The sequence below is a fragment of the Trichosurus vulpecula genome, chromosome 3 (assembly GCF_011100635.1).
Source record: "Trichosurus vulpecula isolate mTriVul1 chromosome 3, mTriVul1.pri, whole genome shotgun sequence".
In the NCBI taxonomy this organism is placed as follows: Eukaryota; Metazoa; Chordata; class Mammalia; order Diprotodontia; family Phalangeridae; genus Trichosurus; species Trichosurus vulpecula.
In genome coordinates, this window is record NC_050575.1 from 432,941,530 (window position 1) to 432,959,597 (window position 18,068).

General features: G+C 46.2%; 1 protein-coding gene and 1 pseudogene across 1 annotated transcript in view; one reads left to right on the plus strand and one right to left on the minus strand.

The window, feature by feature from the left end:
* LOC118842833 overlaps positions 1-14,785 on the minus strand; it is a 49,797-nt pseudogene extending 35,012 nt beyond the window's left edge.
* EXOC6B (exocyst complex component 6B) overlaps positions 14,777-18,068 on the plus strand; it is a 618,488-nt gene continuing 615,196 nt past the window's right edge. Inside the window, exon 1 of the mRNA XM_036751845.1 lies at positions 14,777-14,896. Within this exon, the coding sequence (XP_036607740.1) occupies positions 14,784-14,896 (113 nt within the window). The 5' untranslated portion in view covers positions 14,777-14,783. The remainder of the gene's footprint in view (positions 14,897-18,068) is intronic.

Here is an 18,068-nt window from a genome sequence, read left to right on the forward strand (position 1 = left end):
TCTAACAGAAGCTGGAGATATGAACACCAAAGTTTGTTGCTCATTTGAGCTCAGCAGTGACAAGTTGCTAGCATGCAGAAGGGATGGGTGATATTTCTTGCTTCTCATGATGCGTGTTTCTGTATGTTAATGACTTGGATAGCTAAAATCATAAGGTACTAGAACTGATATAAATGTGTACAGGGCCCTTTTAAAATACAAATACTAATACCAAAGTGAGATGTCCTTAGCCCTCAGAGAGCTTACATTTTGCTGGGGGTGGGGGAGGGAAACAGAAAATAAGAGGTAAGTGTAAGACAAAACAGATTCAAGGGGACTTGGGGGCTAAGGCACTAGCAACTGAGGGGACTGCAGAAAGTGACCCTTGAACTCAATCTTTTTTCTATATAATTATATGTATTTTATTTTTCTCATATTTACATGTAAACAAAAAATGTTGACATTCATTTTTTAAAATTTTGAGTTCCATGACTAATATGTAAATGTGTTTCTCATGATTGCACATGTATAACCTAGTGCTTACTGTCTCAGGGAGGGGGGAGAAAGGGAGAGAATTCAGAATTCAAATTTTTTTAAATGAATGTTGAAAATTGGTTTTTACATGTAACTAGGAAAATAATAAAATATCATTCAAAAACAAAAAAAATTTTGAATTCCAAAATTCCCTCCTTCCCTCCCTTTCTCACTCCTTGAGAAGACAATTTGATATTGATTATACATGTTCAGTCATGCAAAACATTTCCATATTAGCCATGGTACAAAAGAAAACACAGACCAAAAAAAACCCAAGAATAATAATGTTTAAAAAAACCCATATGCTTCAATCTGCATTCAGACTCCAGCTCAGTCTTGAGGGACAGTAGGGATCTAAGAGGTAGAGGTGAGGAAGGATCACATTCCAAGTTGTTGAGCCAACTTGTACTAAGGTTTGAAGTTAGAGAAGAGAGGCTGTGCAAAGATATGGAGCTGTTGCATCTGAGGAAGATTGCCAGTTTGGTAGGACCTGGAATAATCCTGGAAGGTACCTGGGGACTTTGAATGCCAAACAGAGGAGACCTAGGGCAGGATTAGGAGCAACTATTAATTATTTATTAATTCTAATTACTAATTAGGAACCGGTTTCACTTTTGGATCACTCTGATTATTAGGGAGTTTTTATTAAATCAAGCAGAATCTGCCCCTTTGCAGTTTCCACCCCACCGCTCCCAGTTTGGATCTCAGGGCCAGTAGAACAAAGCTAATCTGTCTTCCACTGGATAACTTTTAAAATGCCAGCTATCACATCTCACCTAAGTCTTTCTTTCTTCATGATAATTATTCTCAGTTCTTTCAATGATCTTTGAACGGTACAGTCTCCATTCTCCTTGCCCTCCTGGTGAAACTCAGGTTTCCTGACCTCTTTATAAAGTGTGAGCAGCTAAATGGAGCCATAGTGTACAGAGTGCCTGCTTGGAGTCAGGAAGACTCCATTAGTTCAAATCCGACCTAAGAAACTTACTAGCTATGTTACCTTAGGCAAATCACTTAACACTGTTTGCTTCAGTTTCCTCATCTGGAAAAGGAACTGGAAAAGGAAATGGCAAACACTCCAGTATTTTGTCAAGAAAATGTCAAATGGGGTCACAAAGAGTCAGACACAACCAAAAACCATTGAACAACAACAGGGACTCTATCTTACATTTCTTTTGTAATGTCCCTTGGCCCATGGTTGGTGATTAATATATAGGCATGCTTTTTTATTGTACTCCATAGATATTGTGTCTTTTACGAATTGAAGGTTTATGGCAGCCCTGTATGGATGTAGTGCTTGACGTTGGCATTTACAACATCTAACTAAGCTCTAAGCACTCCACTGTGCCTGATTTGGCCATCTTCATGGTCATTGGAACCAACTGTTCTCATGTTTCCATTCCACCAGGGGAAGTCTTCTCCCGCTTGGGGTTAACATCCCCCTAACTCACTAATTAGTTCCAAGTCCTGTCCGTTACCCTCAGCCTGGTTTAGTACGTCTGCCAGGATGGTTTTACAGAGCTGTGACTGATGCGTATACTACAGCTTCTTGGAGCCGCAAGTGAGAATTGGTGAAGGTGGACACCAAAGGTGGATGAGCTGCCAGAAAAGGGCTTGGCAGCCCTCACGCCAGAGGCCCTAGTCCTCCTTGAACATCCCAGACGCCTTATTTATATCCCTAGCATTTAGCACAGTGCCTGGCACATAGTAGATTCTTGGTGAATTTTTACTAAATGAAAGAAAGAATTCCCAGAATTCTACAATAAGAAAAAAAAACAATTAACAGCCACAATTACAAAGTTCAGGTAAAAGTTAGGTAAACAGTTTTGATTTGCCAAACAAAACAAAAATAGTAGTTTCTTAAAATGCCAGAGCACCCTGGAGAATCACTTTCTTGAACTGGGATTATCCTGTCAAAGGAGATTAATTAGATTAAGGTATTTACACTCTTAATCTGTTTACTACCCCAATACATTGGGGGGGGGGACTGCCTCCCCACCTTAGAATCCCTTCTTAAATATCCACCCAGTTTTTTCTCAGAAAGTAGTTAGGCCCTTGATTAGAAGAATATAATAAAATTTTAGTGTAGGGCATTGTTTGGTAATTGATAGTTAAAGAAAGACTAATAGGAGTTTCTCATTCAGGTATAAATGAGTACTTCCCTATTACTGATGTGGATACCACCATGCTCTCAGTTACCACTATCAGCAATGGTATCACCCTTGATTCATCACTTGCACTCATCCACCATATCCCATCTCTCTCCAAGTCTTGTCATTTCTACCTTCATATAATTTCTTGTGTATTTGCCCTTCTATCCACTCACATGGCCGCCATCATGGTGCAAGTCCTTATCGCCTCAACACTGGACTATTACAGTAGCCTTCTAATTGGTCTCCCTGGCTAAAGTCTCTCTCCACTTCACTCCGTTCTCCACTCATCTGCCAAAGTGATCTTCCTAGAGTTCACAATAAGACCACGTCATCTCCCTGCTCCATAAACTCCTGTGGCTTCTTATTACTTCCAGGAACAGGCAGATGAGAACAATTTGTTCCAATGGCCATGAAGGCGACTGAAGCAGGCAAGCTTAGAGCTTAATCAGACATCGCAGACACCAAGGTCATCCACTGCAGACTGCATGCTGAGCTCTCACCAGTCATCCTGACTTTTGTCCTGCCACTGGACTTGGATGACTGGAACAGTGAGACTTTGTGCAACTCAATTCACACGAAAGTCAAGACATGATGTCATTGATTACCAACAAAACAACACTTACTTCCGGGATTAAATATAAACCCTCTTTTTGGCTTCAAAAATCCTTCACAGCTTGGCATCTTCCAATTTTCCAGTCTTCTAACACTTTACCCTCCTGTAAACTCTGTGGTTATGGTTATAATTGTAAGACACTGGCTTTTTTTTACTGTTTGTCCAACATGATACTCCATCTCCTGACTATACCTTTTCATTGGCTATCCCCCATGCCAGAAATATTCCCCCTCTTATTTCTGCTTCCTGGCTTCCTTCAAATATCCTTTCAAACTCCACCTTCCTCAGAAGGCCCTTTGCTGTCTCCTCAATTGCTGGTGCCTTCCCTCTGAGATTGCCTTCCATTTATACCTTTGCAACCTGGGTTTCCCTGGGCAGGCTCCATTCTAACATGGAGGGCACCTGAGGTGCCTTTTAAAGCATGCCCAGTTTGCCCCAGCAGCCCACCTCCTGTCATGTACCCTTTTCCCTTTATCTTTTGGCTACTCTTCTTTCAGGGTCTCCTATCTGCTGCATCCAGTGTGAATGCTATTAACTGAGCTGAATTGAACCCTCTCCTTTACCTCAGCTCCATAAAATGGGTATAGGTGTGTTTCTTTCTGTTCTGCATTGTTTGTCCTTAGTTTTAGGTGCTAGTGAGATCACTACGGGATCAGGCTTCTAGCCCCAAGGGAGTCAGTCAGGGACTTGGAGCTGGGACTCTGCTCTATGGGAACCAAGCTGAGCTTTGAACCTCCCCAGAGAATAAGGTGTTACAAAGGGGAAAGGGGATTATGCCTATCACTGTTGGGAGGTAGTAAATTTGGATATTTGTGATTACACCTTCTGGGATAAATATTCATTTTGTAAAAGCTTCACTGTTGTGAGTGGAATGAATGAAGACCTCTCATAAAAGGGACAAATTAAATAAATAGAAATAAGTACGATAGTGAGTCCCATTTCTCTACTTAGATATTTTCCTTTCTGTAAAGCCATTTCTCTACTTAGATGTTTTCCTTTCTATAAGCCAAGCGAGTGATCGGTCTCCGAGGATAAGAATAGGACACGGGATATTCCCATCCTGTGTATTTACCTAAGGGTGAGAGGCCAGAAAGAAAGAAGGCAAGAGGTGAATAAGTCAGCACCATAAAATCCTCTGAGAGTAAGGATAGGACACAGGATGCTCACCCCCTGTGCATTGATCCCAGGATAAGGGACCCTCGGCTTAGGAGAAGAATGGATGAAAAGCCAGAAAGCCAGGTGCAATGTAGACGTGCAAGACCAGTTAGGTATGAATGATGGGAGACAAAATGTAAGGGTGCTGGGGGATATCCATCACAGATATAAGGGTGATGGGAGGCATCCGTTGCATAAGCAAGGGTGGTGGGAAAGGCTAATTTGCCACAGATGTGAAGATGAGGTAACCAACAACTGGCTTCTGTTTGTCACAGATAACCAAACCATTATCATTGTCACCGAGGTAGATTTATCACTCAAGATGTAAGAATTGTCAAAAATAACCATACTATTTGTTCTTTGCCATTGTCACTGGGTAGATTTATCGTGTCCAGATTGTACCCTCAAAGCTTGCGTCTTCAAGCCGAAAGGAAGAAGGTTGGGAGGGGGAAATGCAGTTAGGGACCTATATAAACACCCAAATTTTCTGTGTCTGGTGCGCTCTGACACTGAGAGGTGCCTGGAGTTGGGATCGTAATAAATTTTCCTTTCTACTTTCATCTTGAGACGCCTTGTAAATTTATATCACACACCAGTATCTAATTATTTGCCTGTTGTAATCCCTAACAGGGACAGGGCCTATTTTTGCTTTTCTTTGGACTCCCTAGTTTTTAGCACAGCACCTGGCACATAGTGGTCACTTAATGAATGTTTGTCATGAATGATAACAACACCCACTATCAATCAATTATTAAGTGCCTACTATGTGCCAGGCACTGTATTTGGTATTAGGGATATAGAGAAAAATGAAGAAACAATTCCCTCCCTTGAAGTGCTTAGTTTTAATTAGAGGAAACAATCAATACACATGTATAAACAAAGTATATTGGAAATAAACACTTCATTTCTTTTAGTGGAAGGCAGTGGGGCACAATGCCCTAGAAGCAGCTCTATTTGATCATCATTAGAGTCCTATGTATACCAAAGAATCACAAAATCTCAGAATAACAATATTTATAGCCGGCATCCATATGATTTTTTTAAGGTTTGCAAAGTGTTCTGCCAATGTTAGCTGATTTTATCCTCACAACAGTTTGGGAGGGAAGTACTAATCATCCCCATTTACAGATGTAAGAAATGGGAGGAGGGGTTTTGTTTCCACAGAATTGAAGGTGTACCTTTCCCTCCTCCCCTCACCCCAGCTTTAGCAGAAACCAGGCCTCAGGTTGGTCGGTTGAAAGGTCAGAGGCTTGTGCTTGCTTAAATGAGCCATTTGAGGAGGGCATGACTTGGCAGTCAGGGGGTTGTATCTGGCCAATGAAGAGCCTGGTGGGAGATTCAAGGTGAGGGTCTATTAAAGGACTGGAGTCCATCTGAGTCCTTTGTCCTTTCTCCTGTACTCTGTTCAGGGGAGGTACCCATTTATTCAGGGGGAAAAAATGTAAATTATAATTAAAATGTTCCTGACTTCCCAATGAGTCTTGCTTATTCCTAGACAATGTGATTATGTTTCTGACACAGATGAAGAAACTGAGGTAGATAGAGGTTAAATGACTTACCTAGGACCACTTAGCTAGTAAATGTCTGAGGTTACATTTCAATGCCCTGACTCCAAGTCTAACCCTCTATGCATTGTGCCAAGAACAGATCTCAGTGGCCAGTCTAATTCAATGCCTAAAAAGTGACCATTGAGCTAGAAAAGTGTAGATGGCATTGGAGATGGTTAGCTAAACAGGAAAGCTATCAACTCCCTTTACTTGCCCTCCACTTCCTCCTTCAGAGCGGGGGTGACTTTCCCTTAGTCTGCACCTTCACTCTGCCCCTCATAAGGTCATGGGACAGTAGGGAGAAAGAATCTTCTGTTGTACCTTAGGGCAAAGTACAGCAGAATTTTCACCTCCCTAGTCTTGAACACTCTCTCTGTCTCTTTCAATGAAGAACAAGATTAAGAGTCAAGAGTCTCAAAGAAGTGATGGAGTTGATGCAAGGTACCACCATTAAAAAATGGGAGAAAGGGAACTCAGACCTGGACATTCTGACCCTAATACCAGTGCACTCTCTATGACCCCATAGCAGCCTTCCAGTGGTCTCATCCAAGTGGGTACACTCTGGGTGGATGCAGATTGCAACCTCTTCATGACCTCCCATCTTGTGTGGCTCTCCTTGTGTCCTTCTATTAATCATTCTAAAAGAGCAAGAGCAGGACATGGAGGATTGGCCTCATATACTTCCTTGACAGGCTAGCACACCAGGAGAACACTAGAGTATAGTTCACCTAAGTTCTGGCAAAGCATTTAACTAAGTCCCTCATGTTCTCTTTTGTTGTTTCGACACCAGTCATGTCTGACTCTTTGTGACCCCTTTTGGGGTTTTCTTGGAAGAGATGCTGGAGCGGTTTGCCATTTCCTTCTCTAGCTCCTTTTATCAGTGAGGAAATTGAGGCAAACAATTTTAAATGGCTTGCCTTGTGTTACATGGCTAATATGTGTCTGATGCAGGATTTGAATTCAGGAAGATTAGTCTTCCTGACTCCAGACCCCATGCTCTATCCATTGCAACATCTAGCTGCCCTAAGCATGCCCCTAGCATGCTCTCTTAGGAGACAAAATGAAAAGATGTGGACGAGATGATAGTTCAATTAGGTGGACCCCAAAGTGACTGGTTGGCCAGACCCTAGAAGCGGTAATTAATGAGTTAATGTCAGCTGAGCAATGATTTCCAACTTTTTGGGTTCTGCGAACTCCTTTCAACAGCAACAACAGCAAAATATGTTGTGAGCTCCTACGGTGATTTGATGTATTACCTATAAATACTCTTTTGCATTAATCTGTTAAGTGCTTACAATAACTGCAATAATAACTTTTGCCCCCAAAGCTCCAAATAAAAATTTATATCATGGAATTATTATTACACAAATTTTTGTTCAACCTAAAATGATGAAAACTCTAAACACAAAATTATAGAACTCTATCAAATATTTGTAAATATTTTATGTGGGACATTCTGTAAGAATCAAAAGAATACTAGAGCAAGCCCTCATGAGCTTACTATTATCGGCAAGATTTCATAGTAAATTTCTTTATATTATAAATTTTGTTGACTATAAATATTTTAATAAAATAAGTTATGACTTGACAGATGTTTAACAAAATATAATATTCATATATAAGCTTAATTTCAAAGTGGGACTTTTTTATCTGTACAAAGGTTTACAATATTTGGCTCAACATCAGATAAGCAGTTTTAAATCTGGTTCTTTATTGAATTTATTCTGTATTTTTATTTAAAAGAAGAATAAAATGAAAATGCTCATTCACATGTGTGGTGGAAAATAAGAGAATCTTTACAGGCTGTCTTGTAAAGGAGGTCATATACAGACATCTGACTATCCATTAGGAATCATTTTGTGTTTATATGCCAAATTGTTGTAAAGGTTTGGAAACAATTTGATGACAGGTTGAGGAACTACAAGAACATGTTATGCCTAGTCAGAAGAGGTCAAAGTTTGGTGCAATTGCTATACAAATACCATAAGTGTTGTGTATATGATTATGCCAGTTTTGAAATGCTGTAGAAACACACCTATAATGTTTTAAACATGAATGTGCTTGTTTTCACAGAGGAAAAATATATTTGTAGTGTAACTGAACAATTATTTACTGCTTAAGTACCATTAAAGACTTTTTAGTGTAAAACTCCAGTGGGTTTACAAACCATTAATGGTAACCACTGACCTATAGAGCAGTGTCCAGCGACATGCTCCAGGGATTTGTGTTTGGTTCTATGCCGTTCAGCATTTTTACTGATGACTTAGATGGAGCTGTAGGAGGTATACTTGACAAAAGTAAAGATGATTCATAGCTAGGAGAGATAGTTCATAAGTTGGATGACAAAGTCAGCATTCAAAAAAATCTCATCAGGCTAGAATATTGGACTCAGTCTAGGAAGGTCATACATGGGGTATAAATATAGAGTTCTGTGCATGGCTTAAGGAAATTCACTTTACATTTCAGGATGAAAGAGATAGTCTGAAACAATAGTTCATTTATCGTATAAAAACCGATGATGAAAAGAGGTATGGTATACACACTGAGAGGAGGAATAGTCCCACTGTATCTGTCCTGCTTTCAGACCCCTTCAGCACCACATTTTAGGAAGAACATACATAAGTTGGAGCGAGTCCATAATAGTGTGACCAGAATGCTTAAAGTCCTCCAGAACATGCCCTAGGAGGATTAGAGAGGCGATTATGGAATTGAGTAAAAGGCCTGGAGTTAATGAATCCAAGTTTCTAATCTGGTCTCCGACATCTACCAGCTGAGTGACCTTGGGCTAGGCAGTCACTTAGCCATTCTGAACCTCAGTTCTCTTACCTGTCAAATACAGATAATAACTGTGCCTACCTCACAAAGTGGCTTTGAGGGTCAACTGAGATGATTGATGTAAAGTGCCTTATAGACCTTGGATGCATCAGTGTGAACTGTTATAATAGTATCATTGGAATGAAACCATTTGAACTGGATGCCCTGCAGCCACTTCAAACTCAACATGCCCCAGACAGGACTTTTTATTCCCCTGCCCCTCCTCTAATCAGCCTCTCTTCCCAACAGATGTCCTTGTTTTTGTCAAGGTCACCAGCATCCTTCCCTTCACCTCACCTTGTAACATCAGTGATATCCTCACCTACTCACTCACTCGCTCACCCCCACATCTGGTCCATTGCTAAACTTTATTTTTTCTTCCTCCATAATTTCTCTCCCATAAGTCCCATCCTGTCCACTCAAATAGCCTCTACCCTAATTCAGACCCTTGCCATCTCTTACCTGGACTATTGTAACAGCTTTTTAAAAAAATAAATTTAATTCAATTATACGTAACATTTTCTTTTTCTTTTGAACTCAGTGAACACCAAGCAAAATGAGCCCTTCTACATACGCAACAGAACAAAAAAAAGGAATATACATGAAACTGGGGAGCTTTATTATGGACAGCTACATCAACCCTCTACTCAACTCCAGTGACTTCCTAGTGGCTCCCAGATCAAACCTAGATTCTGGTTTAATGTCCTTCAACAACCTGATCCCGACCTGCCTTTCTGGCCTTACTACACGTTAGTCCCCTTTACACACGCTGTGAACCTGCCAAACTGACCTTGCTGTTTTGACACATGGCAGATGGAGCACTGGGCTTGGAGGACCTGAATTCAAATCTTGCTGCAAATGTCCCCAGGGATGTTGTGAGGACCATAGGAGATAATATCTGTGAAGTGCTTAGCACAGTACCTGGCCTATAGAAGACCCTCAATCAATGAGCTTCTTTTCTTCCTATATCCACTCCTTTATATGGGCTGCTCCCAATGCCAGGCTTGTACGCCTTCTTCATTTGCTCCTGTTGGAACCCATGGTTTCCTCTGTGACAGTTTAAGGGGCTTTCCTCTGACTCTTTTAACAGCTTGGGGACATTAGCAGAGCATTCAGGTGGCCCATCCATCACATTCCTTTCTTGTTCCATGACCAAGTCCAGGGGAAAGAATACTGGCTCTTGGTTCGGGGGACCTGGGTTCAAGTTCTACCTCTGATGCTTACTGGCCATGTGACTTTGGGCAAGTTGCTTAGTTGGCCTTGGTGGCCTCTAAAGGACCTTCCAATTCCAGAGCTAGGAACTTCTTTTGTGCCACAAATCTTCATTGATGACATACCCTATGCTGACTGGGCTTTCACTTTCCATCAAAGGCTTAGTGAAGATAAGACCTTGGAGGATTGGAAAAAAAGTCATGACAATTCCTCTTCCGGCCCCAGAACTCCACCTTGGACCTACTCCAGGATCAGAAAGAAGCAGCTCCACCCTTCCCAGAGTCCCTTCTGAGTGTACCTTTTATCTGGTGTGATAAATTTGCCAAGCCCATCCCTGTAAATGCAGAGCTCCTGGCTCTGGGCCATGGGCAGCCTGTAAATATGAGCCTGTGAAAGATCCCATGGCATCTCTGGGGAGGAGAGAGAGCCTGAGAAGCCTTGGATTCAGGGAACAGAATTTTAGAGAGCAGGAAAAGGCAATCATACTGAGAAAAGATAAGGCAGTTCATTTCCCCTTGTGCAGAGGTCTGGCTTTTTGGGAGCTACAAAGCCATCTGAAAAGAGGGCAACAAGGAACTATGATAGCAATCTCTCTCTCTCTCTCTCTCTCTCTCTCTCTCTCTTTCTCTGCTAAAACCAGGGGCTTCCAAAAGGATGAAATATTGCATGCTGCATGGGAAGCATGGGAAAATGGGCCTAACCTTTGTTCTGGGCACCATGTTCCTGCCCATGCCCTCTGGGGTGCATGTGTGTATGTATATAAGTGTATGTGTGTGTGTGTGTGTGTGTGTGTGTGTGTGTGTGAATGAGTGAATGGTATATATGAGTGTGTTGTGTGTAATAAATTTGAAAGCCTAAGCGTCTGTGTGTGACTGAATGGTTGTGGGGAGGGTATATGTGAGAGTGGTTGGTGTGTGTGTTTGATATGTGTGAGTAGTGTGTGTGTGTGTGTGTGTATGTTTAAGTGTATGTGAGTACTGTATATGTGTATATGTGTGAATGCTAGTAAGTAGGTATGTGTGAGAGTGGTTGGTGTGTATATTTAGTATGTGTGAGTACAGTGTGTGTGTGAGTGTGGTGTGTATGTATACATGTATGAATGAGTGAATGGTATATACAAAAGTTGGTTGTGTGTAAAAAGTTTGAAAGTGTGTATGTGTGTGTATGTGAACAAATGTGTGTGTGTGTGAGAAGGGTGTGTGTGAGTGGTGTGTGTGTATTTGTTATATATAGGCAGTGTGTATGTGTGTGTGTGTGTGTGTGTGAATGAGTGAATGGTATATATGAGTGTGTTGCGTGTAATAAATTTGAAAGTCTAGGTGTCTGTGTGTGACTGAATGTTTGGTTGTGGGGGGGGGTATATATGAGAGTGGTTGGTGTGTGTATTTGGTATGTATGGGTAGTGTGTGTGCATGTGTGTGTGTGTGTGCATGCGTGTGCGTGTGTGTGTGTGTGTGTGTGTGTGTGTGTATGCAGCTCAGATGCCCTATGGGGAAGATCAGAGTTGAGCCCAGGGGACCTTGTGCCACAGAAGCCTGGGATGATGTCAGCCTGTTGCTTGGGGACCTAGGTGAGCTCAGGCTCCTGGGGGAGCTCAGAGTGGAGAGCTCGGTGTTGTCACCACCTGGAGGAGTATGGTGAACTTAGACTCAGAGGAGAAGGTAGTCCCTGAGGATGTGGGGGTGACAAACACAGCCAAAACATTCTGTGGCCAAGAGATGCCCTGGGAAAGGGTTTGTTACCTCTCAGGATCAGATGAGAAAATATTTGTAAAGTGCTTAGCACAGTGCCTGGCACATAGTAGGCACTTAATAAATGCTTGTTCTCTTCCCCCCTCAATTCATTAGTCAGTTAGTATTAGACTCTCTGTATTTGAGCCTGATGGGAGAAAGATAGCTCCGGCCCTTAGGAAATGCTCAGTCTTCCAAGGGTTTTACAGGCCCTGTCCTCAGGGAGGCTCTGATCTGGATGGGGAGACAGGACACATATTTACACATGAAATCTTCTTATCAAACACTCAGCAGGGTCCATTTCACATCCTGCTAGAGTGTGAGGCATTTTCACATCCTCTAACGAACATTGGTTGCCCACAGTAGACACTCAGCGTCTGATTAGTTGTTCGAGTGAGTAGCAAGCGTGTCGGTGTTGTGGCAGTTGTGGGCTTCTCCATGGGCTAGATCCCTGGACTACTGGAAGGATAGTGGTGCTCTCAGCAGAAAAGGGGAAGCTTGGAGAAGAGATGGGTTCTGGGAAGAGAGTCAGTTCCATTTTGGACAGGCTGAGTCGAGATGCTGTTGGATCATCCAGATGTCTAATAGTCAGTTCACGGTGGACATTGGAATTCGGGAAAGAGATGGGGGCCAGATACATACACCTGTAGGGATCTGCAGAGAGATAATCCTTGAACACATGGGAGCTGATGAGCTAACTGAGAGAGTAAAGAGAGAAAAGATACAGCTGGGTGGTTGGGAATGAACAATGGCCTAGCAAAGGAGGCTCAGAAGGCACAGCTGGACAGGTAGGGGTAGAACCAAGAGAACCCAGACAAGAAAAGGAGGAGATGGCCAATAGTCTCAAAAGCTAAAGAGAGGAGGTAAAGTAGAATGAGACTCAGGAAAAAGCCAATGAAGCTAAACACGAGGGTATTGTTGGTAATTTTGGAAAGAACAGTTTAGGAATAGTGAGTCAGAAGTCAGATTGAAAGGGACTAAGAAATAAAAGAAAAGTGAGGAAATGGAGATAACTAGTGGAGAGACTCTGTCTAGATATTTGGAAGTGAAAGGGAAATTACCTTGCATTTGTGTAAATCTTGTACTTCCTGAGTAGGTTGTAAGCTCTTTGAGGGCAGGGCTTGTCTTTTAATTCTGTCTGGTGCATAGATTGACTGATGGAAAGGGTGAAGAGATTGGTAGGGTCAAGCAAAGGATTTGTTTGGGGATAGGAGAAGTCTGGGCATGTTTGCCGTTAGCAGAGGGGGATACAGCGGACACATTTTAATTTTTAACTCCCTCCCACTGAAACCACTTGGATTCTGCTCCTGGGTCCCTGGGATCTGATATGTGAACTTTTGCTTTTATTTTTGCCTTGCCCGGAAGGAGGCCTCCGATTCATTTCCTGGACATTTTTCTTTTTGGAGGTAATCCGGATTAAGGGACTTGTCCAGGGTTCCACAACTAGTAAGTATCTGAGGCTAGATTTGAGCTCGGGTCCTCCTGACTCCAGGGCAAGTGCTAACTGCCCCATCCTGGGCATTTTCAGAGCATCTCCCAGCTCCCTTTCATGTGCCGTCTACTTCTGTTAGAATGTGAACTCCTTGAGGTCAGGTACTGTCTTGATTTCAGGTAATTGTATTCCCAGTATTTAGAGTGCCTGGTATATAGTAAGTGCTTAATAAATATTTCATCATTCATTCAATCATTCATTCATAAAAAGAAGGAGTAACAGAGGAGACAATCTTTCAGAGGAGATAGAAAGGGATAGGATCAAGAAGACAAGTAGATGGGTTGACCTTGGTAGAGAGAAAGGCCATGCCTTTCCCAGACTCTGGAGCAAAAGATGATAGGGTTTGGGGGAATAGTGGAGAGGGGTACAGCTGGAGAGAAGAAGGGTCCTGCTCATTCAGGATGGCCTCAGTTTTCTCAGTAAAGTAGGAGGAGAGGTCCTCTGCTGAGAGAAAGGAGGGGATGGCGTAAGAAGTTTGAGGAGAGAAGAGGTCTGGCGTAGCCCTTATGGGAAGTGTGAGAATCATTCAGAGATGAATAAAAGAACGTCCATACAGCAGGGAGGGTCAAGTTGATTGGGTAGCATGTTTACACTGTATCTCCCAGTATCAGTTTGTGGACGTTGACTAGGTCAGTTGGATGGTACAGAAGATAAGACCGCAGGGGCCTGTGAAGGACTAGAGCTGTCCAAGGTGGAAGCGGAGAGTGTTGTCAGACTTACTTCATCGAACCGGACTGAGATGTCGGGACTTGTCCACGGTCACATAATTACTATGTGTCCGAGATAGGGTTTGAACGAGTATAATCCTCATTGTATAGATGACAAAGCTGTTCGATCGAAAGGAGGGGGAAGGGTGTAAGGCAGCGGAAATAGAGGAGGCGGCCAGGTAATGAAGGACTGCGTGACCTCGGCAGCCTCAGTTTCCTCATCTGTAAAGGTCCCTTTTCGCTTTCTACGGTGGCATGACATCATGACCCTATTGGCCAAGCTCAGCCATGCCCATTTCAGCGGTCAGTCAGTCAACAAGCGTTTATTGAGGTCCTACTGTGTGCCCGGGCTTGGGTTAGGCGCCAGGGAGACAAAGAGAGGCCGAGGTCCGCCCCTGCCCTCACGGAGGTGCCAGTCTCCACTGGAGGGCAATGCGAAGAGCGCTGAGCTTGGCGCCGCAGGATCTGGGCCCTTCCTCCTCGGGTGGCCTCGGAGAAGCCCTTTCCTGCCCCCGGGCCTCAGTTTCCTGCTCTGTCACACGAGCAGGTGGCGCCGGTTGCCCCTGAGGTCCGGCCCATTCCCAGGAGAGGGAGAGGGCGGGCAAGGACTACATCTCCCGGCAGGCCGCGCGCGGGGCGCCGCACAGCGCGGGGCGGGGCCTGAACGCGCTGACGCAGGGGGGCGGGTCCGGGGGCGGGGTCGTTGCTGGGCTGCCGAGGCGGCTGCGGAGGGGCCGGCGAGGCTGCGAGGCTGCGAGGCTGCGGGCGGCTCCGAGCGCGGCAGCGGGCGCGGGGAGGCCGGGGCGCCGGCGGCAGCGGGGCGGGGCGGGGCGGGGCGGGCGCCCGGCCCATGGAGCGGGGGAAGATGGCGGAGGCGGAGAGCCTGGAGACGGCGGCGGAGCACGAGCGGATCCTGCGGGAGATCGAGAGCACGGACACGGCCTGCATCGGGCCCACGCTCAGGTAGTGAGCCGAGCCGAGCCGGGCCGGACCGGGCCGGGGGAGGGGACGGGCCGGGGGTGCCCCGCCCCCCCAGAGACCGGAACTCCGCGGGGAGGGGGAGACAGTGCCGGGAGAGGGGCGGCCGGCCCCCCGCAGAGAAGGGGACCCCGCCCTGTCCGGCACCGCGCCTTGGGAGAGCTCCCTGAGGGAACACCCTAACCCAGGGGAGCCCTCAGAGAGAGACACCCCCAAGAGCAGGACCCCCGCCCCTAGCGAGCGGGACACCCCAAAGGTTAGGACCCCCAGCGAGCGGGACACCTCGAAGGGCGGGACCCTCACTCTGTCCGGCACCCCGCATTCCCCAAGGGAGTCCCCAGAGAGAGACACCCCCAAGAGCAGGACCCCCGACCCCAGCGAGCGGGACACCCCGAAGAGCAGGACCCCCAGCGAGTGGGAGACCTCGAAGGGTCAGACCCTCACCATGTCGGAGGCGAGGGAACACTCTTTTCCAGGGGGCAGCCCCTTCCCGGAGTGACCCCACCTCCCTGGGGGACTTCCCCGTCTCTTTCCATCTCCACAAGAGCAGGACCCCCGCAGGGAGCAAGACTCTTCCAGAACGACCCTCTGCCCCCTACCCACTCCCTTCTTGCACTTAGGGGCGACCTTCCCCACAGAGCTCCCGTAGGTTCCCAGCCCGGCCCTGTTAAGCAAAGCCTCCCCCTTCCCCAAGGGCAGAGCCCCCCATTCAGGATGGAGAGCCCCCAGAAGGGCCAGACACTCCCTTCCCGGGAGAGAGTGCCTCCTGTTCCCATACCCACCCTCCTCATCCTCTTTCCCATCCACATGCCTCAGCTACAGTCAGGACCTTTCCTCCTTCAGAGAAGGGGCTGTCCCTTCTCCCCAGGACCGATCCCCGCTCTCACCCTTCCCCGAAGGCACCTCTCTTCCTTCCCCCGTAGCCAGACACCCCGCCTGGACCATACACATCCTTCTCAGTCAGACCTTGCCTTCCCTGCCTAGGAACCACTCTACCTCTTGTGAGACCCTCCTTCCTGTCCGAGGCAGGCAGGCACTACACCCTTCCCCCATCCAGATTTCCCCCCTCCCCCCTAAGCATTCTTCTCATTTGGTCAGGACCCTTCCTCCAGCCCCTCCCCAGTGAGACCCCCGTGTGAAGTTTTCATAGGCATCACCAGAGACAGCCCCTTCCCCAGGATCTAGTTCTAAAACTCCCAAGATGCTTGTCTTCCTTCCCCTCAGCTTATAGCCACAGCTATAAGAGATGGTCTCTCCGGGAAGACTGACTTTCCACTGTACACTGCCCCCCCCCATTCCTTTCCTTTCTTTGCCCTTCTGGAGAGTCAGTCTCCTTCAGGAGTGACTCCCTTCCTCCCTTCTTCCATCTCCAAGGCCTTCTAGCCCTCTCTCTCCATAGTCCAGTCCTGGAGAGTCAGGTTCCCCCATCAGCAAGTTCCTTCCCTTAGAAAAGGTTCCACTCCTTGGGAGTCTGGCTCCCCCACAGGGAGATCTCCATCTCCAATCAGGTTCTCCTAGGAGGAGAAAGATACCTTCCCCACTCACAGACTCCTGTTCTCTTCCTCTTTGGCCCCTCCAGAGAGCCCCTTCTTCCATTTAGCTTCCCTCAGGAGGATTAGCACCTCTTCACACATTTCTCACAGACAAATAGGCCCCTCAACTCTTCCTGCAGGATAAACCTCCTCTCAGCACCAGGCTAGCCCCTCTTGAGTAAGAGTTTTCCAGGATCAAGTTCCATTCCCTTAGAAAGGATGCCTCTCCCACTGCCTTCCCTTTTGGAGAGTAAGGAAGGCTCCTGAGGAGCGAGGCACCCCTATTTTCCTTCCCAAAGCAAGCTGCTCTGGACAGTTAGACCCACATCTCCTCAGCTAGGCCCCCATCGCCATATTCAGGAGTGATTCTTCTCCTCTTCTCTTCTTGAGAGTCAAACTTCCTCGGGATTGAAATGTCCTCCCCCAAGCCCCGGCCTGGTCTCTTTAGAGATTGACTTCTCCGAGAGACAAACATACAGGCCCCTCAGAAAAGTCAAGACAGCCCCCAAATCCTGGAAGTGGGATTAGCAGCCACGTGTCAGCCTTCCACAGGCATTCACCCCTCTCAAAATCCCAGCCCCTCAAAACACATGTCCCCTTCTCCCTCTCTAGGAGACTTTTTCCTTCCTATCTGCAACTTAGTTCATCCCTCGGCAGCGAGGACCAGACTCTAGCCTAAGGCTAAGGCCTCGGGGAGATCGCTCCTCCCCCACATTAAACACGAAGCCCAATGCTTGGCATTTATATAGTGATTTAAGCTTTGCAAAGAGCTTTGATCCTGTAGCCCTGTGAGGTAGGGGCTTTTATCATCCCCATTGTACAGGTGAGGAAACCGAGGCCTAGCCATTAAGTGACTCGTCCAGGGTCATAGTTAGTGGGATCTGATGAAGGATGTGAAGCGAGGCCTTCCTGACTTCAAGCCTAGCACTCGTTTCCTGTGCGTCCAGTGGTGTCACCCAGCGCCTCACCCGCTCGCCCCTTAGTTCCCTTCGTCTTTCCCCCCTCAGTTTGGAGCAGTGAACCTCTTTTTTGGTGATACTTCTTTCTTCTTCATGAAGAATTAGTTCCGATCTCAGTCCCCAACCTTCCCATTCATTTTGGAGCCACTTAATGTTTCTTAATTCAGTAATTCCGTAAAGAGCTTGGTCATGGAGTCTTTTGGCCTGGAAACAAATTGACCTGCCTGCATCGCCTGATGCTCTGGGAATGGACGAATTAAGAGATGTGCCTGGACAGGGGGGAATTGGGAAGCAAAAGGAGATTCAGTCTCCTTCCCTGCCGTACGCAGTCTCCTTTAACAAACCTTTCTGACCCATGATTTCATGCCTCTGCTTTGGAGGGAAGAAAATCCAGCAGGGATCGGAAACTGGAGGTCAGGCCCTGGGAGCTACTGCCCTGGAGTGACCCTGCCGATGCCACTGCCCCCATTGGCCCCCCAGCTAGGGCTGGGGCCTCCCCTCAGCGCTGCCCACCAGGCTTCCTCCTGCTCTTTGTAGCCCGGCTCATCCAGGATCCTCCTCCTCAGCTCAGCAGTCAGCCCACCTGTCTGCACATGTAGGACCAGTTTCTGCCCTCAGCATCTGTGCATTATTCCCCTTCTCCATATGGGTCATTAGCATCACTGT